The sequence below is a fragment of the Nyctereutes procyonoides genome, unplaced genomic scaffold (assembly GCF_905146905.1).
Source record: "Nyctereutes procyonoides isolate TBG_1078 unplaced genomic scaffold, NYPRO_anot_genome, whole genome shotgun sequence".
NCBI classification, from domain to species: Eukaryota; Metazoa; Chordata; class Mammalia; order Carnivora; family Canidae; genus Nyctereutes; species Nyctereutes procyonoides.
The window spans coordinates 9,814,483-9,838,929 of record NW_026575122.1 but is presented as its reverse complement, the minus strand read 5'-3'; the positions used below and the strand labels follow the sequence as shown (position 1 = coordinate 9,838,929).

The window sequence follows — 24,447 nt, the reverse complement described above, 5'->3', positions numbered from 1 at the left end:
GAGCGCATCCCCTCAAACACCCCCCCCTTTTTCCCCTCCCCACGGAAAAAGAAAAGAGAGAGAGAGAGAGAATCGGAGTAAAGCGAAACGTGCCAAGACTCATTCATTTCGGGCTCAGGGTTGGGGCCGTCCTTGAACTCCTAACTCCGGCGGCGGCGGCGGCGGCGGCGGCGGCGGCAACGGAAGGTCCCGCCGAGCGCGTTGGCCCCGGCGCCCGCGATCGCGCCCGGGGCGCCCTCCCCGACGCGGCCGGCCGTGCCCTCCCGCCGCCGGGTCCCGCCCGGGGGCCGCTCCCGAGGCTGCGAGCTGCTCGCGGCGCCCGGAGCCCCCGCCAGGGCGGGCGGCGCGGCCGGTCCCATCGCGCACGCACACGGACACGGACACGGACGCGCACACGGACACGCACACGGACACGGACACGGACGCGCACACGGACACGGACACGGACGCGCACACGGACACGGACACGCACACGGACACGGACGCGCGCGCGCGCCCCGCGGGCCGCCAGGAGCGGGCGGGGGGCGGGGGGCGCGGGGCCCGACTCACCGTTCTGTTCCTTGCCGCTCGAGTGCTGCAGTTTGCTGCTCAGGCTGGACTCAGCCCGAGTCCCCAGTCTGGGGCCGGCCAGGGCGGATGTGAGCAGGAGAAGCCCGAGCAGGAGCATTTGGCCGAGCGGGGCGAGAGCTCGCGCGCGGCGGGCCCTGGGGAAGCGGCGACTCCGGAGTCCCTCTCACCACCGCCAGGGGAAGGCTGCGCCGCGGGGGGAGCGCCGAGCCTGCTCTGGCCGCGGGGAACCGCAGGCTACTCTCCACATCATCCCGTCCGAGACTTTCCCTAGAGCCCTCTTCTGCGTCTCCAGTTTTTGAAAAGGATCAAAGCAAGACCTGGACCTGAACCAGTTTCCCAAGGTTTAAGCAAATCCCGAGCCGTGCCGGAGTGGTGGGTGGGGGTGGGGGTGGGGTGGGGTGGGGTGGGTGGGGGTGGGGTGGGGGGGAGGCGAGGGGGGCAGGGGGGGCGGGGTGGGGACGCGGGGCGGCCGGCGGAGCGGGGGGAGTCGCCGGCAAGTTTGCCGGGAGCACCTGTCACCTCGGGGCGCAGGCCGGGGCGCCGGAGCTCGGGGTCGCGCGGAGCCGGGCTCCGGGCCGGGCAGGCGGCGAGCGGTTTCGGATCAATGACGGCGCTGCCAATAGATGCGCTCCGCGGGCGCCCCTCTCCCCCGCCCCACCCCCACCCCCACCCCACCCCCGAGGGGGAGGGGAAGAAACGGGCGGGGGCGGCGCGGCGGGCCCCGGGGCGCAGCGCGGGCGCGGGCCGGGGGCGGCGGGGGGCTGCGGGCGGGGGCTGCGGGCGGGGGCTGCGGGCGCGGGTCGCGGCACCTGGCTGCAGCCCTCCGCCCGCCGGGTCGCCGGGTCACCTGGTCGGGCCGCGCCGCCCGCCGCTCGGGGCGCAGGGGCCTCGGCGGCTCGGGTCCCGCGGGCTCCGGCCGGGCCCTCCCCGCGCGCCGCGGGTCCGCGCAAACCCCGGGGCCGGCGCGGCGGCTGGGCGCGGGGCAGCGACGGCGGGAGGCCCGGCGGCCCCGGGCTGCGGCGCGTCCCCTCCCCTCGTCCAGCTTCCCCCCGCCGGCGGCGGCCGAGGAGGGGGCGGGGGCGGGGGCGGGGGCGGGGGCGGGGGCGGGGGCCGGGCCGGGCGGAGCGCGCGGGGCGGGGCGGGGCGGGGCGCGGCGGGGGCGGCTCCGGCGGGCGGGGGGGCGGGGGTCGGCGCCTGCGGGCGGGGCAGCCGCGCGGTTCAGCAGGTGCCGCGGGCGGGGGGCGGGGGGGCGCGGCGGGACCCCGAGCGCGGGCGGCCCGGGCCCCCGAGAGCGAGCGGGGCGGGCGGCGGAGGGTGCGGCCCGGGCCCGGCCGAGGGCCCCGGAGCTCCCGCAGCGCCCCCTGCCCGCACCCGCACCCCCACCCCTCCCCCTCCCCGGGGTCGGGGCTCGTCGTCACTTTCCGAGGGGATCCCCGTCCCCGAAGGCTTGGCCGGAGCCTCTGCGCCGAGGGAACGAGAGAGTTGCCCTGGGCCAGCCCCCCAGCTCCCCAGGCGGGATGCAGAAAACAAAAGTAAAGCCCCCGCCCCCGCCCCCGCCCCCGGGCCGGCTGGGCTGGGCTGGGCTGCGCTGGGCTGCGCTGGGCTGGGCGCGGGGCTCCGGGCTCGGGGCGCGCGGCCCGGGGAGCTCCCGCCGCCTGGGGCTGCGCCCTGGGGCCCGGGCGCCGGGAGGGGGGCGCAGAAGCTTCCGTGCTCGCCGGGCTTGCGCCTCCTCCTCGGGCTGCGTTACCGCGACAGCGGGCAGGTCCCCCGGCAAGCGAAGCAGAAGCAGCGCCCGACCTCCTGTTGAAGGAGCCGCGCGAACAATCGGAGCCTTCACGGGGCTCCACGGGGCTCCACGGGGCGTGCGGAGAAAGCAGGCAGCCTCGGGGCACAGGCTGAGGTCCCGCTGCAGTGGCGAGCGCCTCCCCCCCACCCCCCACCCCCCACCCCCGGGCAGCCCCGTGCCGGCCTCGCGTGGCCCTCTGCTGAGAGCTGCCCAGGGATCCTGCCCAGGGCACGGACTCCTGCTGAACCCAGCCAGGAGCTGAGCGCCCCGAAGTCCTGCAGAAAATGCCCAGCCCTCTCCTGCGTCGGGACCCCCACTGACACCGGCCACCTCCACCTCCCCTGGGTCCTGGGTCCTCTTCTTGTTTGCCTCGCAAAAGTTCTAGTAAGCCCAGCCCGTCTTTACTCGCCTACCCTGTTCCTTCCTTCTTACCCCTCTGCCACGTCCATCTTCACAGTGCAAGGGAGCCAGGCGGTGGAACAAGGCCCACTCCTGGACTCTAGAGAATTTACAGGTTAGCGGACACAGGCTTGTTATTTTATGCCCTTTGGCAACTCCTCAACACCAGTGTGAATCCATATTTGCACAATAAATATGTTTTCCAGAAATGTTTTGGGGGATCTGTAAGGGAGAGGGCCAGTGTTCCCAATTTTAATCACGTAAGGAGGCTTGTTATGTACAAGACATGCTTTATGAGCGTGTTTGAATCTATTTGCAATAAAACTAATTACTCCCCAGTTTTTCTCATTTTGTAAGTTGGCTTTTCCAATCAGGACTTTTCTAAATGAGGCTGTTAAATGTCCCTAGAGTTGACATTTCTTGACCACCCACATAGAGGGTGTGTGTGTGTGTGTGTGTGTGTGTGTGTGTGTGTGTGTGTCTGCGGACCTAATCCATTTGCTCTCATGACTTTATAAGGGTGATGACTACTCTTTATTTTGTATCATTTCATATTGGCTAGAACAGTGCCTGGCTCAGGGGGATAATAAATAAACACTCTAGAGTGACTGACAGGTTTCTTTATTGGAGTCGCTTACATTCTCCCTGGAATTTCAGCATGAGGGTTGTATTTGAAAAGTTACAGATGATCTAGAATAATACCCTACCTCTGCGTTTCGCCTCATCCATATTCCACAGATTGATTTGACAGTCACCTTATAAATAAAGCCAGCCAGGTGCTCCTGCGTGACCCCTAGACAAAATCACCGTCACATTGCCTGGTTTCCTTTCAGTGCACTTGCATTGCCGTTTCTTGAACCGCACTTGCCCTTGGCATCGTCGATTCTTTTAACACTTTATCCTCTGCCTGTCTTCCTGCTCCATTTTGGGTATAAACCTTTCCTGGAAAAAGTGGGACCCTTGCACTGCAAGTAAATTTTATGTAATCCAGACTCTGCACAATTACTAAACAATATATTCTGAATGAATATGGCTTTGTTTTGGCCTAAGGCATTTTCCTTAAGGAAAGGCATCTGTTCCGCCAACCAAGAGAAAATAATTGCAAACATTCTTTGTGGTTTTCGTGTTTTCTCTAACCTTAGGAGGGAGTGCCCATTCAGGCTGAACGCAGAAACGGTGGTACCTACAAATTCCTGTTGAAGAACACAGTAGAAGGTACTTGGTTAATAACAGTGATCATTAGGGGGGTTGGGGGCTGTCGCTATCCATTTTGTTTAAGTGGAGTAAGATTTAAAGCAAATTGCCCATTTGGCTAGTCACGTAACACCCAGGAGGACAGAACCATGGGGATGTATTTTTGCCTCAGAACATCAGTCGTCACAAGTTTTCTTGCTCTCTTGTCTTCTGAGTCAATCCTAACACACACTCACACACAGACACTCACGTACACAGAGATATAGGTACAACCTTATTTTACACCTTTTCCCAGAACTTGAATTTTCAGCATGTTCGTGGCAGATAACTGAGCACGAGTTTCCGAAGTTCAGGAATCTCTGATCTACCTAAATGCGCACCAAGTTTCCAGAATGGCTCACAAGCGGCACTTGCGTATACATTTAACTGAGACCAGGGGCTGGAGGTAGGTAGCGTTAGTAAGAGAGCAACTGGCCACAGATCACCACAGACATAAAGATTGTTCTGGAAAAAAAAAATAATAATCAAGTAGTCTCACTTACAGTCATCCACTTTCTCCAACTACCCATCTTGGGTAGAGATAGCTCTTGCTATCTCTAGAGATCCGGGATATAGTAATACTCTGGTTTTCCAGCCTAAAAAAAAAAATCACAAGCACACCTTTTATTAAATCCCAGTCTTTTAGAACAGTCACCCTTTACCTCCCAGTATAACAGTTGTTAAACTCAGAAAGACTTACTCGCTGTGGCAAATGGAACAGGGTCGTGCTAAGGCCCCACCCACTCTTTTTAATTTTGACTTTTCTGGGGAAGGGAATTGGGAGGTGGGAAGTTAGAGGTGTGTGGCCACAGGAAACGGGTGACAAGAACTGGCCTTTAGGTGACCCTCTGGGGCTTTTCCCATTGAAGTAAAGCTGCCGTTTCCTTTTTGAAATCACGATCGAGCGTGCAAAGATTTTTTTCAAAATCTCAGAAGTGCTTGTCTGACTCGGAATTCAGAGGGAGCAAGTAACCAGAAGCAGCCCCAAAGAAAGGCGAGCCCTGGGAACCTTTGAACCACCACAACAAAAGATCGTTTCACTGGAAGATGCGACCCCAAGGACTTGGTCTGGCTTTGCCATGACCAAACGGTACAACCTTGATCTGGAAATCCTCTCTGTCCCTTTTCTTTGCCTGAAGAATTTACACTGGATTCTGTCTCAATCCTCTTGCCATTTTAGAACTCTTTGGTTCTCCCAGCTATTTGAGGTAGTGATCGCAAAACTTGTTCAACTGAATTGTGCTTCTGTGACAAGACAACTGTTTCTTAGCCTCAACCTAAAGATGTCTTGGTGGCTGGCTTGAGATGATAAAAAGAGTTCTTCTCCCGAAACTTGCCCAGTCAAGGTAGTCCTCTATAATCCGTTATTACTATAGGTCGAAAAGCCACGTTGTACTGATATACAGAGGGGCTGAAAGAAGAGTCTGGAAATCACTAACTAATGTAAGTATCAGGAGTTTTACTGAATTCAAGAAATCGAAGTAAATTATGTGTAGATATCGACATTTTAGTTTGTAATACTTGTTTCTTATAATGATAACAACATCCAGAGATGCAAAGTGTGGTTCCAAGGCAAGGAAAACTGGTGGTCATATATAAGCGAGTTTTAAATAATGAGGAAATAATATTAGTAATTAGCCAAGAATAAATGGCCAGTCTCCGACTGCTCTGTAGAGTCACGCTGGTAGAATGTGAAACCATCCTGAAAGCAAGGGGCATCCCCTGAAATGGGAGCAGCAACCAAACGCTATGTCTGGTCATATCCTCCACTCGATAAGATGCCATTTGTCCCTGTCTTGAAATCATGCACAGGACATGAAGGCTGCTGTCCACATTGCGACAAATCATAGTTAAGAGGTCATGACACAGTTACAGATCCTCCTTTCTCAGATAGTGACCCTCTTATTTCAAAGGTCATGGGAGAAGGATCCTTTCACTTTGTGATCATTGTTTCGAATGCAGACCTTTCCTTGACCATAGGACTTTGCAAAAGAGGTGGAGAGCTTCAATACACTAGTTGACGGAACAGTTTAAAAGTTTCAGTGGTCAGCAGAAAGGAAAATGTGGCTTAACTAATCTAATATTAAAAGTACCCTGAATTGCTTTTATTTGATTACTTTTAGGATTTTATTTATTTATTCGTGAGACACACAGAGAGAGGCAGAGACACAGGCAGAGGAGGGAGAGGCAGGCTCCCTGCAGGGGGCCCGATGGGGGACTCACTCGATCCCAGGACCTGAGCCAAAGGCAGACGCTCAACCACCGAGCCACCCGAATGCCCCCTGAATTGTTTTTAAGATTCAAGACAATTCAAGAGATATTCTTACTCTTTTCTTTTATGATTATCACTATTTGCTCTTTATGATCTGTGTTACAGTTAGAAAAGTGCTTGCCCTCTTCTACCCTAAAACCTCGTGACGTTGTAAGGCTTCATTTTATATTCCCAGATTTTATTTTTATCAGCACGATTTACTTTGACATTCTCCTTAGCCCCCCTGATACCACCTTCTCTCGTTTCTCATCATCTGAATCTTCTTTCGCTCATCCTCCATGAAGGGTAAAAAGCATGTTCCCATCGTACGGACAGCTCGAAAGATTCAGAGTTAAACCAAAGCCAACCAAGGAAAATAAAACAAGGAGAGAATTATTCAGGTTCATATTTACTCCCTGAAGCACCTATCACGTCCCAGGAACTGTTTGACACCTTAAAATCTATTTTCTCATTTAATCTTCCCACCAACCCTTCGAGGAAGGTCAGAGTTATCCCATTTTATTGCAAAGAAACTGAAGCTCCAAGAGGATGACTGGTTTTCCAAGAGTGACACTGTCAATGGCAGGTACAGTTCCTGTTTGGACCAAGTCTTCCAGTTCTGCTCCTGGGCTTTTGACACACTTAGGCCCTGGATTTGGGGCAAAAACATTCTTATTCGAAGCTTTCTTATGTTTCTCCTCTACATTTTCTCCACAATGGCTGCCTTCCCCTATGTTGTTGTTTAAAGATTGATTTTATTTATTTATTTATTTATTTATTTATTTATTTATTTATTTTTAAGGGAATGAGAGAGAGAGCAGGAGCAGGGGGCAGAGATGGGGAGGAGGCAGAGAGAGAAGCAGACTCCCTCACTGAGCAGGGAGCCCAACTCAGGGCTGAATCCCAGGATCCCAAGATCATGACTTGAGCCGAAGGCAGATGCTTAACCAGCTGAGCCACCCAGGCGCCCCGGTCTTCCCCTATGTTTCATTTGAGGTATAGGATGGGTATGGAGATGAATTTTCCCATGAATTTGAGGACACTGACACCTCACAGCTATCTTTCTGGGACAGCCTAAGTTAAATATATTTGAGCCAGAGTGAATACCGGTCACTTGAAGGAGCGGAAGCTAGCCTTGGGGTGGAAGCCCACCCAGAGCGTGGGCTAGCGTGAGCCTCCTGCTTATCCTGGCCAAAGTTAGTCATCCAGCTAACGCCTTGTCCTGGACCATGTGTGGGCAGTCATTTAGAGAATCCATCTCCTTGTCTTTGAGGACAAAGGGAATGAATTACCATTCCTCCTTTCCTACCCATGATTGCTACTGAATTAAGGCATCAGGGGTGGGAGGGAATACACTTTTCCCATTTGCTCCCTTTGAAGAATCAATTTCTGATTAACTAGAGACCTCAGAGTCCAGGCCCCTTTTATTCACAAAATTCCTCTATGTATCCCTCCACGTGTTCCTAATTTAAAATTCCTGATCTGTGGGTGTTTTTTTTAAGCCATAAGGTGAGGCAAATTTGCATTTTCATTGATAATATTACTCGGTATTTTTAGATTAGTTGGAGTTACTCAAAGCAGAAAGATTGCCACAAGAACTAACTAGTGACTTGTTAAGCCCTCAGGCAAGCAAAAGTCTTCAAATGAAATTCTGATTCCTTAGATAAATTCTATTTGTAGCTGAAGGCTATACCTTGTGGGAAGACCCTCTTGGCAGTCATTTTTATTCCACTGGATAGCAAGAGGGAAAGAAATTTCTTCTTCTTCTTCTTCTTTTTTTACAAACTGCTTTTTAAACACACATGAAAATAGATTAATGTGAGAATCGGCTAATTATTAAGTTATTATAGCTACTATTGTTCATGTTTATTGAGGCAAATTATACTACTATGAATCCGTAAAAAATAGTATTTTAAGGATTCAAAGCACTTCCTAATATCTTTTTCTTTCTGCCTCCCTAGATTTCTGTTTGCAGATTGTTATCATGGTCGGTGTACTTCCGTTTTCAACATTCTCAGACCTGTCAAGGGAAAGAAATTTCTCATCCCCGAGAATCTCTCTATTCTGCTATAGGAATTAACTGCCAGCTATTCTGTGAACTATAGTAGCCTGCCTACTTCTGTTTTACATCGTGTGGAGCTGGTGTCACATTATTAATTTTTTTAATTGGAATATTCACAAGGAAGTTCTCTGCAATGAGATCCTGTACTGCTTATTAAACAATTGATAAATCAACTGCAACAACTCTCTGAGTAAATATTAACAGAACCCATCTTAATCCTTATGTTCCCATGCCCCCCATCTCATCTAGCGCAACACAGAATTTGTAGTGTCTCGAAAAATGCATTTCAAACTTATTAAATTTACATTTATATTAAGCATTCGGTGTCTATTTTAGGACTCCACACAATCCCGGTCATAAATACATAACTTAAAATTCTATTGCCAACAACAAATAGTAAATCATTCTGAGTGTGTACGGTGCCCCAAGCGTACCAAGCATTTAGTCAATGAAAATGTCACCCCATCTTAGACTGAATGCCCCTCTCAGTGGCTATGGAAATGAGAAATGAATCTTCTGAAACCATATGAAGGAAAAATAATCTGTTGCCCTTTTTCTTAGCAATAAAACTTTGCCATAAAATGATCATTAACGTGTTGCTGGTCCTGACAACCTCTGATGAGAGAAGCGCGCAACGTGTATTCAAATAAGTTCCTGAAGGACAATAGTAGGGAGAAGCACACTTAGTGACATGACTGGGTATTTTCTTGGTGAAGGTGAAAATTGTAAATAGGAGAGAGAGTTTCTGTTAGCACTAACCTGGAGATTATCATGCACTTTACAAAACAGCACCATTAATGTCGTGAGCATGATTGCATGCTCTCTGGCCCAAGAAGTTACAAAGTAAAGTGAAAATACATTATTGCAGCACTCAGGGAGTCGCCCCTTATTTTGTGTACCCCATCAATCTTCATTTGCATTTGTTCCCACCTCAAATGTAATCCTTCTCTTCTGGAATTATCGACCCGGCACACAGAAGCCTTCCCACTGCCCTCTGCTTAGTCTACTCTTAAGCTCCTTCAAGCTCTCCTCCAACTGATTACCCACTTGATCTGCTTAACACACAAAGCTGATGCTCTGTTCTCAAAGTTCTGCACACAGCCCGTCCCCCTGTCCTTTGCCTGCAGGGTAAGATCGATGCTCCTCTAGGCAGGCTCTGGCCTCCATACGTGCTCAGGTCTCACGCTCTTCGAGCATCTTGCAGTTCCCGACACCACAATTTATGTACTGGTACTTACCGTCTTTGCTTCTTTTTAAATTTTCCCTCCACAGTGATACATAACCCAATATAGCACTTATTCTACCCTTTGTCACTTTTCTTCTTGTCCCCTTTAGCACAACACTTATACTGCACTTAGCAAATAATAACAGCTAACTCTTCTCAGGTGTCAGGCACTATTTTCAGAATTTCAAGTTTATTCATTCCTTTGTCCTCACAATGAACATGGGGGGTAGGTACACTTAATAGATTTCATAGAAGAACAAAGTAAGATGCTCAGAGGCTAAGCAATTTGCCTAAGACCGTATGCGTGGAAAAGTGATAGAGCTGGACTTTAACTGTGAGGAGTCTAACTCAAGAGTCCATGCATCTGCCCATCACTTTGCCTCTAATAGTGTTCAACCAATTTTTGCAGGTGGTATAGACTCCCAGTCCTTATCTAAGCACTGAAGTCAGAGACATAAGCTAATATCTTAGCCATTACATTTAAGGAAATGTATGCCAGACCTAATATTCACTGCTGTCCCCTAATGTCACCTAATAGATCACTAGGACTATAAACAGCTACTAATAGAATCTACCTCAGGAATCTGTGGGAAATAAATGAGAACAAAGTGTGTAAAGCCTTTGGTAAAATGCCCTGGATGTTTTAAACATGCAGCACCTGTCATCGATTATGTCATTGACTTTCTTAATTATGAAATTAAATTTCTTTCTATTTAATATTTCCTCTTCTTTTTTTAAAAGATTATTTATTTTATTTTAGAGAGAGAATGAGAGAAAGAGTGGGCATGGAGGAAAGGAGCAGAGGGAGAGGGAGAGAGAAATTCAAGCAGACTCTGGGCTGAGCATGCAGCCCTGTGGGCCTCCATCTCACAAGCCTGAGGTCTCAACCTGAGCCGAAATCAAGAGTCAGACGCTGTAACAGACTGCACCATCCCAGCATACAGTCTATTTAACATTCCTGACACGTCTTATATTCAGTGTCAAAAGGAACTTAGCAACTATCCTTTTTTTTCTCTCCAAAAGGTTATTATTTCAATATGAAATTTTATACTCAATGGTGCCTTAAAAATGAAAATAACACTAAATCACTTTTGGACTAAATAAACAAGACTTTGCCTATCATCTCTCCTTTTTTTGCCATCACCAACTAGAGCATAGGAATACATCTCTCGTCCTTCTAGAAACTTTCCAAGACAAATCTTAAACCTCGCTGTCCAACGTAAATGGCTACATTCTCTAGTTTTGTTGATATACCTTCCTTGCAATTTATTATAAACTCTTTGTTGGCAGGAATTTGCATTCTCTTTTAAAAAAGAAAAACAAACCTGCTAACCATCCCAGCCCTGCTTCCTCACTGCAGTATCTAACACTATATATGTGGATTTTCAAGTTTAACACATCTTTGAATGGGTGGTAAGCAAAATCAACAAAAATGTGAAGTGCCCACATGCGGATACACCCAAATGCAGATAAATCTTCCTAAAAGAAAAATAGAGGAAGAACAGCTACTTCTGACATAATTAGGGTGACTGGAGCCATGTGGAGTTCATTTTCTTGCTTGGCTGTCAGTCAAAATTGGGGATCTTGTAAAAGGAAGCACTAAATTATGAAAAACAGGAGTCATGCTGTATTAATCTCTAAACTCACACCTAAGTAAAAATAAATTCATATAACTTGTTTTGTTTGATGAGCTGGAAAGAAGACCAGGTAGGCATTTTCCAAACTGGGAGAAATGCACAATCAGTCTTTTCATGAATACTATGGTCACATTCATTCCAATATTACAAGGTTATTTCCAAGGCCTGGCAAACAGCCCAAATTCATGTTGCCTGACTGGTTTAAATAGAGTTAATTCTTTCTGATAGAGAAATTTTACTTAACAGATGGTTCACAAACCTGTGTCTATTTAACAGCCAATCTGTTATATCCAAGATGTCATCATTTGAGAAAATAACTTCTATGAAGTATCGTCTTCATAATTTGAAAATATGACGTCATATGATAATCTTTTTTTTTTTCTTTTTAAAGTTTATATACTACGATTTAAAATATGTGTATCTGTGAAAGTATGTGGTCGTGAAATAATCACTGACTGCTACTGCCTGGATATGAAGTATTGCTATTTTATGAATATTCATATGTAAAGTAAATTAATAAAATGAAAATTCATTTTTCATCTCAGTGCTTTGGGCAATTACTTTTGCTATGAAATCTGAGACTTCAGCTCTCAGTTAAGTCTTAAAAAATAAAGAAACTAAAAAAAATAAACAAACTAAAAAAAGTAAATAAAATAAAAAAAAATAAAGAAACTGCCATGGACTGAACCAAACATGCTACTTTGTGGGATGTTTTTCTTCCTCCTATCTGTTACCAATATATGACTATTAAAACAGCATATATTCTGAGTTTTATCTTATGAAATAAATTACTTAATTCATATCACAATAGTAATAAACTTCCTTAATGAGCTCAGATAAAAGATATTTAGTTGAATGATTCTTTAAGCTCATAAAAATTGCTTCTATTTATTGTGATTATAAAAATGCTGTTTATGATATCTCCTTAATCCTTGGTAGAGTTCATCTGTTACTTTTCATACGCTTAAATGCATTTGCAGCTGACACGATAGTTTCAACCACTGCTCCGTTTAAAGGTCCCTCATGAAATCGAGCAAGCACAAATTTTCATAGGAGAAAGACAGCATAAATTTCTGAAACTAAAAATGAGCCTTCATTAGTAATTTAATTTGAAAGTCTTAAATATATTTCAAGACACAGCCATTGCTGTTCCTCAACGTAAATTTATTGTAGGACATATGGTACAATGATAAGAACTCACAAGTAGAAATTCTAAATTCTACTATAATTAGACATGGAACTTTAATAGTTAACTTTTCAGGTCCTCAGCTTCCATAACCAGAAAAATGAAAGTTTACCTGACTGATTTCACGAATCTTTCCCTTTTGAGCATTTTCTGATTCAAATCTGGTTCTTTTATTTCTACTAGATAAAAATACACATTCTCATACATTTGTTCTTGTAGGAAGGGAACTGCTTCTTAAAGAATCTTTTTTTTTTTTTTTCCCTTGGAGAAAAACAACTTTAGTCCAGAGAAGTACCACTTAGCTGGATATCCCATTAAAGCGGTTTTTATTTCTTAAAAACCTTTCTATCTGGGGCTCAAAGACATTTCTGGCCAGAGAAAGAGTGTAGATGAGGGTAAAAAGATCTTAAAATCTTTGAAACAAAGAAACAGAAACTTAGGAGGAAGGAAAAGAAAAAAGGAAGGAAGCTCTCAAGGGAGGAAGACAAAGTTTTTATACTTAAAATTTCCATTTGTTTAGAAAAATCTATTTTCCAAATTTTTCTCCAACTGTTGACAAGGTAGGATTTTAATATTGTCTTTGCTCATCATCTTTTTATACAAATTTGAGCTGCCAAATGACATTGGCCAATTTCTGTTTTGGCCTGTACTGGTAGTTCTGCAGGAGCAAGACTATGTTGTTTGCATGCCACATAGCCCTGTAAAAGGATATTGATTGATGGATCCGTCTATTCTTCTATACATATGCAAATTATGTTTGCATTTATATGAATATTTTCCAGATACAAAAGGGTATCTTTCCTTTATAATTATATAATAATATAATGATGAATATTAATATTCTCTATATTTAAATGTAAACCAAAAAAAAATCTCTAGTTAAAACTTATGATGTGTTGCTTTGGACCTGTTCTTTGCCCTCTTATGAATCTAATATTGTGTTATTATTCACACTGATAACACCAGGAGGCACATAGAGGAGACTCCGCATCCGTTACTATGGTAACTATTAGACATATTTTAAAGGAGAGCAACCGTCAATGTATGCATAGATTTAAAATATTACCATCCACCTTTTTTTTATAATTATTGTAGAGAATTAGATATCCGATTTTAAAATCCATTCAAAGTCATACCCTTCCTAATGTTCTTCTCAAGAAATGTATAGTTCGTCATGACAATACAAAAAGCTGAGTTTTGAGGTCTTTCCAGACCACAACTTCTGTTTTTCTCTAAAAATATTTAAATCATTACTAAGTACATAAGCACTAGAGACAGCTCGATCTGGCTGAGTCATAGCTCTGCCACTTATTTGATTTTTCCTGTCATCTGTAACTTAAAAAAAATCATAAAAAGAAATTGGAATATGTAATGGATATATCTTATTTGAATATGCTGACCGAAATCATTTTTAGAATGAGGAGACAAATTTTCTTGTAGTACCTACTTGATTAAAGTGTCATTATTAACATCTTAGGAAGATATTCCTTTCCGGATCATGATCATAGTATGGTATTAATGCAGACACTTTCTGAGCTTGTATTTTCAGTATTTTTATTTACCCCTTTTGGCAACACATATTAATTATGAATATCAGGCACTATGCTAAGTTCTGAGAGACAACTGGAGTGCCTTGAGAGAAGAAAAGGACCCAAGGTGAAGCCCTGCAAATCTCTAATATTTAGACTTTGGGTAAAGAACAATTGAAAAAAGGGGCCTAGGAAAAGCCAATTCTTTGAAATGTAATAAAAATCAAGAGATGCAAGGAACGCTGAGAATAAAGAACTCATTCAGTGGCCAGAGGTAAGGAATGTAACTAACGGATAGAATATAGTCAAAATAGAAAATGAGTATAGTGTATTTGGAAACATGGAAGTTATTGAATTTGGAAACAGGAAATTCAGTGACCTTGACAAAAGCAGTTCTGATGATAAAATACTGACAGAAGATAGAATAGAATGAGCTGCAGAATTCATTGTAGATTGCTTTTTAATTTAAAAAAAAAAAATCCATTGAGGGCAGCCTGGGTGGCTCAGCGGTTTAGAGCTGCCTTCAGCCCAGGGCGTGATCTTGTAGACCCAAGGTCCAGTCCCAAGTCAGGCTCCCTGCGGGGAGCCTGCTTCTCCCTCTGCCTGTGTCTCTGCCTCTCTTTCTCTCTGTGTCTCTCATGAATAAATAAATAAAACCTTTAAAAAAATTAAAAAATCCATTGAAGCATAATTTATATACAATCAGTGCGTGCATTTTCAGCATACAATTAGGTAAGTCATGTCAGATGTATACATTGATGACATGAAATATTTCCATCACCTTTATCCCAATTCCAAGGTAAGCACTGACTTGCTTTCTGTCACTATGGATTAGTTCACATTCTTTAAAATTCTGTGTAAATGGAATCATACTGTATTTACTCTTTTGCTTATGGCTTCATGAACTCTACTTGATGATTTTCTAAAATTCCTCTACGCTGTTATAAGTAGCAGTTTATTACTTTTTTGGGGTTATTACTTTTTATTGCTGATGATATTCTATTGCATCATTATACTTATTTATGTATCGTTTATTATGTATTCCTATTTATTCACCTATTGATGGACATTTTGAAAATTCCTAGGATGGAACATTCCTTTATTTATTTATTTATTTATTTATTTATTTATTTATTTTGGAACATTCCTTTAAAACTCTCTGTTAAACCATGTATGTCCATTTCTATTAGATAAATACGTTCCAGTGGAATGCTAGATTGCATGGTAAATCTATATTTGTTTAAGAAATTGGCAGTTTTTCAAAGTGGTTGTACCATTTTATAAAAACACCATCAGTGTGTGAGTTCCAGTTGCTCCATGATTGGTATTGTCAATATTCTTAATTTTAGGCATTTTAGTGATGATGTAGTGAGAGCTTACTGTAGCCTTAATTTGGATTTCTCTAATGATTGATGATGTTGATCAGTTTTCATTGGCCGTTTATAACTTTTTTGTGTGTGTGAAGTATCTCCATAAATGTTATGGGCTGAACTGCATTTTTAATTTATTTTTCCAATTGATTTCCTAGTAAATAAAATATTAATTGTTGATTATTGATCTTATTGACCTAGGTAAATTCACTTGTGAAGTCTAATAGATTTTTTTGTAAATTTCTTATGATTTTCTGTGTACACACCATATCATCTTATTATGGGTTGAATGCATCCCCCAAAAGATAGATTGGAGTCTAAACCCCTAGTACCTGGGAATGTGACCTTGTATATAAACTGGATCTTTGCAGACTTAATTAAATTAAGACAAGGTCATTAGGGTAAGCCTTAATCCAATCTAATTGATTCTTTATAAGGAAATGGCCATGTAAAGACACAGACATATTGAGAGAACACCATGTGAAGATGGAAGCAGATACTGGAGTTGAAAGAAAATGAATGTCAGGGACTGACTGACATCACCAGAATCTAGGAACAGACAAAACAGAATCCTCATTCTAGAAGTTTCAGAGGGACCATGCACCTTGATTTTGGACTTCTAGCCTTCAGAATATTTTTTGCTGCCTTTAGCCACCTGATTTGTGGTACAAATCCACAAATAATAGCAACTCTAGGAAAATAATATTCATCTATAAATAAAGTCAGTTTTATTTCTTTCCAATCTCTATGCCTTTTATTTCTTTTTCTTGTCTTGTTACAGTAAAATGTGGAATAGAAGTAAGGAGAAGGTGCATTCTTGCCTTGACCCTATATGACCATATTCAGAGAATATGCATTCAGAACTTTCACCATATGATGTTAGCTATGAGTTTTTATCAGGGAGAGGAAGTTCTCTTCTATCCTGAATTTAAGAATCTATTGAATTTTATGAAATGCATCTATTTAGATAATCATAGTTTTTCTCTTATGTTCCTTTAAGATGGTGATAAACCCTCAAATGTTAAACCAAACTTTTCATTATAAGAATAAATCCTACTTTGTCAGGCTGTATTTTTCTCTTTATGTGTTGTCACTTTTAGTTGGATGATACTAAATTTATAAAGAATTTGTTTAAAAAATTTTGTGTCTGTGAACTGCAGTTTTCTTTATTTGGAATATCTTTTCTAGATTTGGTGTTAACACAACAGTGGCCTCCTGAAATGGTCTCTGTAGGTGAATGTTCAAACTGGAGAAGTGCATTGAAGTATTGTAGTTATTAGTTAAGGTGATTGATAGTATCATTTAGACCTTCTTCAGATCCTTGTTGATTTTCATGTCATTCTAGTAAGGCCTCACAGTGTCTGGTTTACTAACGTTGTACAAAACATCACCTTCATCCAAGGGACCCCTTTTGAGGTAAATGAGGTGAGACAATAGACATACGATATTGGAATTCACTGATTTTGCCATATATAGAACAACCTGGAAGCTCTGAGTCTGATAAAATATTGGAAAAATCTCATAAAGATGTAGCTATAGTGTTATTTTGAATTAAATATCCTGTAGGGGTGAGGCTGTGACCTTCAAGATGCCATGAATACTTTAAACTATGGCCATTATATGGAGCTTTGTCCCCCAGTAGCTAGAATATATGGTTTTAGAATCCAGGGTGGAATAAGAGGGGCTCTGTTGGATTAGTGATATTGGTTCTTGAGTGTTTGGCCAAGAGAAATAGTCTACTGGAGACAACATTAAGAATTCTGCAAAAGTGTAACCACCTCCCGATCTCTTTTGGGTTCATCATGCCCACATATTAAGAATAAGGAAAGGGGATCCCTGGATGGCTCAGTGGTTTAGCACCTGCCTTTGGCCCAGGGCGTGATCCTGGAGTCCCAGGATTGAGTCCCACATTGTGCTCCCTGTGTGAAGCCTGCTTCTCCCTCTGCCTGTGTCTCTGCCTCTCTCTCTCTCTCTCTCTCTCTCTCTGTGTGTGTCTCGCATGAGTAAATAAATAAAATCTTTTTTAAAAAAAGAATAAAGAAAAAGAGTAATTGACACTAATTATCATAAGGGATAGGATTGATACTCCATAATGGAACAAGAGGGGTGATGTTTGGAACTCGGAAGATACACTCTGGTGCCTTTTTCTGCTTCCATGGTCCATAATAGCAGTGAACAGGCAATTACAGCAACTACCGTTTGACAAGGGAATAGTCCCCAGGGACTCCAACCCTTGAGGATGAGGTCTGGCTCAGAGATCTTTCCACAGGGAAAACAAACAGGATCACCAGAGGTGATAGTTGCGGGTGAGAGGTATCTAGAATGAGAGGTAAAGGAAGTAGTTGATAAAGATCAGTTGAATCATTTATCCTGAGAGTTGCAGATGGGACTGTACTTGGTTCTACAAATCCTTCTGCTGTAATTTTCGTTAACGTAAATTGTTATCAGACACCACATTGAGGAAGTAGTGACAGGACAGAATGAACTTGTCGGGGGCATGAGTAGATCTCAGGCGTGCCTCATTATTCTCTTAGCCTTCGCAGGGTGAACTTCAAGCTGCCAACATCTGCAACTTTTTGACTGTTTCCCTGTGGTCAGAACTGCTTGAAAGCCAGAAGTACTGGGGAATTTCCCCCCGCTCCCCCCCCCCCCCCAGGAACAATTCTTAACCAATGACTAGTGGAAGCTGGCGTATAAACAATCCAGTTCCTTTGCCTCTTGAGTGGACCAACACAGGCTTGAGTTCAAGACTTATCGCCTTGCTAGAGTTTCAGGGAATTAAGCCACTTACACAATGGTAATTTGCTTGTAAAATATCCTTATTAGGTCTAACATCTCTATTGCCTTACTGGTGTTTCTTGGGATCACTTTCCAAATAAATTCATTTCACTTTAACCCTTGTTTTGGGGCTTGCTTCTAGGGGGATTGAGACTATGACAATATCTCCAGGACCACGGAGAGAACATCATGGCCTGACTCAGATCACTGGATCCCTAAAACTTCACCAACATACCAGGCCCACAATCTCTTTAAGCTTTTTGGGCTGGCACACATGTTTTTCACTAGGGCATCCAGAGTTTTTTGCCAATTCTTATTCACCAAATCTGATTAATCAGCAGTATCATCTTATATAACAAAGCATTCTTTATTACATATGTCTAATATAAAATTAATATGTGCCGTGAGCCCTATATGAAAAGGGGCTATTCAAAATATTTAACAACTTGTACAGCACCTAAATTGGCCATAGTGCTGAAGCAGATTCATGGAGGTCTCATGCTGGACCAGGGGCAAATCTTTGTTACTGGGTCTTGGAGAAGCCCAAGGGATCCTGGAGAAGCTGTGGGTTGGCCAATGCACTTGAGGGGTGTGGCTCAAAACAGGCCAGAGGGAAGGACAAAGAGCCCAAGCCTCAGCGACATATCATCCAAAGCTTTGTGCCTGAAGCAAGAACTACTTCTAAAATTTTTAGTCTCGTTTTTCTAAAACCAGTTTGAAATGAGTTTTCTATCACTTGTAAAATAAATTCTTATAGCTGATCTATCACCAGGCTGGAGTCTAAGAAAGCAACCTCAATTTCTCTTCTCTCCCTCATAGCTCAGATACTTCCAATTTGGTCTTTTAAATATTTCTCCAATTCATCCTCTCCTTTCTGGTCCTATTATTATTGTTCTATTTAAGGCTTCATGATCCTTGCCTGAGCTATTTGACTTGCTTCTTAATTGATCTTGCTGTTTCTGGTCTTCCTTAAATTCATACTTCTTTCCAAATTTAACCACGTCATTTCCCTTCCTAAAGCCAGTCAGCTCTTCTTCATTGCTGCAAAATGGTGGCATGATCTTCACCATCAGACTGTCAGCCTGTTTTGCTTCCTTTCTGAGCACTGCTGCTTTGGCTTCAGGTTCCAGCAATATCAAACTGCATGCATTTTCTCCCATTGCATCAGGTTCTTTGTCCCCTTCATACCTTTACTTACCAACTTTTCATTGCCCTTTTTCCTCCCTAGCTCATGTTCATTTATATATGAAGTCACAGCTCAGACATGATCTCCCTCTAGAAACTCTCACAGACCCTTGGGTTGAGGGAGATGACTCTCCTCTGTAATCCCACAAGGATTTGTGAACATTTCCATCTCTTCATTTACCACATTGTGTTATAATCATCTATTTATATGTTTTTACCACCCACTCTAATCCCCAAATTTTTGAGAGAGAGAGAGACTGTGTTACAATACCAGACAGATGGCAGATGTTCATTAAATGTTTGCTAAGTGAATAAATGCATACACATGTAAGCTAATATTCAAATATTATCCTTTAAAAAGTATGTTTTGAGTAACGTCAGCCTTATGGGTATAGGTGATTGATATCCCAACGGGTCTTTTGAGTCTAGCAGAGCACTTTTGAGTAGATGACTATTAAAACCTAAATTAGCCATATTCACTTTTGAACATAGATTATTAAGTATAAACTAGAAGGTAAATTATTATGTCATGAATCTACTAGAAAAGCATTTCTTGAAAGTACATGTAACAAGTATGCAAACTGGGGTTTTATTACCTCCTCGATCCCAGTGTAGCTGATGCAAAAAATGCAAAGAGTAGCTTTGGGTCAAATGATAATTGGTGGGTTTTACTCACACAAATAGGAGAAGATTAAAAGTATGGTGTTTTTGGAAGCTCATGGCACCAAGTCAAATGTTAGTAGGCCAAATCCTATGAATGTTCAAAATAGATTCCAACAAGGTTTTATATGTCATTGAGCTATCATGTTCCCTGTTACCAGATCCATGGTAATATAGGGAAAGCCATTTGTTTAATTTTTTGATGGTAAATATTTTTTATTTTACAATACATACTTACATATCCACGAATGCTTACGAACATTTGTTAATTGTTAAAAAAGATTATTGCTCATCAGGCATATATTAAAAGAACATTAATCAGTAAATGTCAGAATGCAGTGAATTCATATTTTAAAAATACTAATAAGTTCTTTCCACATCTTTCCCTTCTTACCAATAAAGAGGTGTACAAAAGATAAAGTAATTCTAATATCATATAATAAGACTGATAGATCAAAATTTAGTTCTCATTTTACATATTGTGCTCAGTTGGTTCATAACTAAAAAGTTCATTAAAATAAAAATATGTACTGAGGTAGGTTAGCCACTAGAGGGATCACTTCTCTGAAATGATTATTTTATGGAAGAGATTCCATTAAACATTAGCAAGCACTTATTGAAGGCTTATAATGTGGGCCACCCAATACTAAAATGAAGAAAATATGTTGTTTCTTATGTACTGAGAGACTCATGGGGGAACACATTCATAATTACATTTTTATAGTAAAATGTTGAAGTTCTGTAAAAGGGAAATATGAACAACTGCTGGAACGCCAACGAAGGTCCTTGTAACTGATCCAAAGAATATTGAGATCAAACTCTACTCTAGAATTGTAGAAGGGTTGGAAAACCAACACTGGTTCTGTTTCAGAAGACAAGAAGTTTAATTCTTAATTTTAGTTTCAATAATTGAATGTGTCTTCCAGTAAACTTTGATACTCACCTATTTACTGATGCTCTACAGAGTGTCTAATAGGTGCCAGGCATATGCTAGGAACCAAGGATCAGCCAGTGACAAAAATCCCAGCTCTTACAGAATCTGAGCACACTTGGAACACACAAGCATGTGTACAAACCACTGTAGCATAATGCGCCGAATTTTGATAGAAATAGCTAACATCCATAGAATATAGAAAGGCAATTTAACCTAGATGGGGGGGGTGGTGGTAGCAAGGATGACTTTCCCAGAGGGAGGTACTTTTAAGCAGGGATATCAAGAACTCACAGGAGATATTCAGGTAAATATAGAGTGAGAGAGAATTCTGATCAGAAAGAAATATCATATGTTAAGACCTGGAGGCAAGAAGGAATATGGCTCACTGAGGGAATTGAAACAAAGATATGTGGAATTACTGGCTTTTGAAGACTAAGGAAAGGGAGGGGTCATCATTAAAGTGGAGCAGTAAGCAGGGTTTGCATGACTCATCTAGAGTTGGGATTTTGTCCCAGAGCAAGAAGGAGTAGAACAAATGACCTGATTCAAATGGTATTTTAGGAAGATATAGCAGCGCCCCCCCCCCACCCACCCTGAATTTCACTTTCAGAGGTTTCAGCTATCTGCAGACAGTTGCGTCTGGAAGCAGATGACCAAATCATCAGAAGGTCCAGAGTATCCTAACGCTACATCACAATGTCTATGTCATTCACCTCACTTCATCTGGTTAGGAAGTCATTTTATCAACTCACATCTTTACAAGAGGGAGGGGGAATAGGGCACGATAAGATATTTTGAGAGAGAAAACAAATTCGCATAACTTCTATTACAGCATGTTCTAGTTTTTCTATTTGTTATAAATCTCTTACTGAGCTTAATTGACAAATTGAACTTTATCACAGGTGTGTATGTATAGGAAACAACATAGCACATCTAGGGTTTGGTACTAGCCCTGGTTTCAGGCATCCACTGGGGGTCCTGGATAAGAGGAGATGCTGTGCTCCAGTCACAATGTGAAGATTAAATCATAGACCCATCAAGGACAACAGGGAGATCTTTTGGCCCATACAAAAATCCAGAAAGATCCACAGATTCTTGAGTGCTCCAGTTTCTTTTCACATTTTCCAGGCCTGGGGGCTCTGTTCGAGAGGGGATGACTTACAGCAAGTCCTTTCTTGAAACTCCCCTTCAATCTGTTTTCCCGTGGGTTCAGGTTCTGTGAATTCCTTTACTAGTGGCCCTCTTGGCCTTTGGTTGTCCCTTCCTCTCTTCCTCCTTGATCCTCCCAGGATAGGGGAGGAGGTGGAAGAAGAATCAGAACGGAGAATTTCAAAGTCATCTCGATTCTAGATGGACGATTTAAAAGAAAATCAGATTTCAAAAGTAAATTTTAATCTCTGTCTGGAACACCTTCAACAACGTGCTGTCCAGGATTTTGCTAAACAGGTGTTGCCCTTTCCTTCCTCTTCAAACAATCTTTTAAAATATTCTTTTATGATGTCGATATTTTCTCAACAATTTAAATCTGTGAATGTTGTGTTAATCATCTGATGTGAAATTCAAATCATAGCATGGCGCACTTTATTACCAGATCTATACATACTGCAAAGAGTGACCAAGAAAGGGTAGCTTATGTTCGGACAGAAAACTTTGCCATGTACCCAAAGCAGGTTCATAAAATTAGTTCTACTTCATGGGGTGCAAGCGAAAATAACTTTGCTCTTCCACCTCAGCTCCATGGACTTGCCTTTGGGCTCCTCTCTTCTGCTTCTGCGCCATATATTGAACAGAGGCCTCGGCCTTTTGGTGCCTTCCATCTATTACTACAATCTCAGTTTTAGTTATGGAAATGTTTCTCCAATCCAAAAATGTCATAATTTTGATCTGTCACAGCTCCTCCCTGTCCCAGCTCAGACCAGCCCCGGGAATTCGGCAGCTTAACATGGGGGATGGCAGATTGCTTCACGCTTACCCCAGTGTGCCCCCCCCCCCACTACCCTCTCTCCTCTTCCATGTTTGCTGATGGCTCCCCGGGATGAGGAGAGGTGGAGGAAGGAGAAGAAAAGGACACATTCCTCAGGAACTGTTGCTCTTGCAATATGGAAAGTGGGCCTTCTGTCATGGCAAATGCCCAAATTATGCTTCTCTCCTATTGGGCCTGAGAACTCCACATTCCCATCTCCACCCCCCTTCCCCAACACTGTACTGTTTCCTAACTCAAGCAGTGAATTTTTTGGCTAATGTTTCCCTTACAATTGCCACTCGACTCTTGCCCCAACAGTATTCACAGAGGAGCAGTCACTGGTGTAATGTTCTTTCCCTATGACTCACACCTGGCTACCTTCCAGGCTATTGCCTCTGGCTTTGAGAAATATTACACTTTTCTTGCCCACCAAATTCTTTACAGACTGGCCACTTCCCTGGCAGCCACAATCCTTGCTCTGATTTTCAAGTGACTCCAGTCCTAGATTTTGACTCTCCCAGAGAGGAATCAATCACCATTGTCTCAACCAACCACTCACCCCCAAGCCACAGGGATCACATACTTCCAAGGACCTTGCCACTGTGTTCAGAAAGGTTTGAGTTTCTGCAGCTTCGTGAGCACCCAGGTGGTTACAGAGATATATTTCCATGTTTCTGGCAAGCTGACAAACACTTCATTCTTCACAGAGAAGTTTCTCAATCACCCACATCAAGGGTTCATATGCTTTGTCCTCCGCTTTGGGACCTGAACCCAAACTCCCAGATAATAGGAAAAGCTTCACCTTCCCTTAACATCCTATTACAAAAAGATGATTGATGGTGGCTTCAGGAGATCATATTTAGGATGGTGCTAGGGTTCCAGGAGCTTCAATCCACAAACACAAAAAAGATCAAATCAAATCACAAAATTAATGACCCTGGGTTGAAATTCTCCATTAGGACATCAACTCCAATTCTATAGCCAATAATTTAGTTAATAGTAAAAGAATCCTTTTACTCTACTTGAACATCCCTGGAGACAAAGAAATCCCTACATCTCAAAGCTGACTACCCCATTTCTGTATAATTCTATAATTGGCCAGTTTGGATTTACCTTAAGTTAAACTTGACCTCCACATGAATTTCATTCCACGTTTCAGATTTATCCTCTGAAAACTCATAGAACCTGACCAGTCATTTTACCACAAGGTAGCCATTTAGTTTTAGGGGAAGAATGATCATTTCCCTTTTAGATTTCTCTTCTCCAACCTAAGTTTTTCCCAAATATTTCAAATGTCTGCTGCATGGCAGGTCTTGAAATGTCCTTATTATTTTGGTGTCCCTTCTCTGTTAGTTCCCATTTATTCAATATCCTTTTTATAGTATGGGGGCTGGAATTTATGACAGCATTAGGAAGGATGAAACGGGGACTTGTTTCCTTTAAAAGTTAATTTTCAAACAAGAGAAACATCATGACTCTCATGCAGATATAAAGATGAGTACATGTTAAAGATTTCGTTAAACTCAGAATCAGGGCAGCCCGAGTGGCTCAGCGGTGTAGTGCTGCCTTCAGCCCAAGGCGTGATCCTGGAGACCTGGGATTGAGTCCCACGTCAGGCTCCCTGCATAGAGCCTGCTTCTCCCTCTGCCTGTGTCTCTGCCTGTCTCATAAATAAATAA

At 43.1% G+C, this 24,447-nt stretch overlaps 1 protein-coding gene and 1 long non-coding RNA gene across 6 annotated transcripts in view; one reads left to right on the top strand and one right to left on the bottom strand.

The window, feature by feature from the left end:
* Positions 1-24,447, bottom strand: part of PDGFC (platelet derived growth factor C) — a 280,573-nt gene that overhangs the window by 195,262 nt on the left and 60,864 nt on the right. For 2 of the 5 annotated variants that reach the window (XM_055336410.1, XM_055336415.1), the window contains exon 2: positions 4,492-4,584. In XM_055336410.1, the coding sequence (XP_055192385.1) occupies positions 4,492-4,518 (27 nt within the window). In that variant the 5' untranslated portion in view covers positions 4,519-4,584. Of the gene's footprint in view, positions 1-549; positions 941-4,491; positions 4,585-24,447 lie in introns of those variants that run through there. The other 3 variants (XM_055336412.1, XM_055336409.1, XM_055336413.1) reach the window with 3 other exon arrangements.
* Positions 774-8,618, top strand: LOC129516879 (uncharacterized). Its single transcript, XR_008665890.1, has 3 exons — positions 774-911; positions 3,898-3,970; positions 8,201-8,618. It is a non-coding gene; the product is annotated as an uncharacterized LOC129516879 (long non-coding RNA).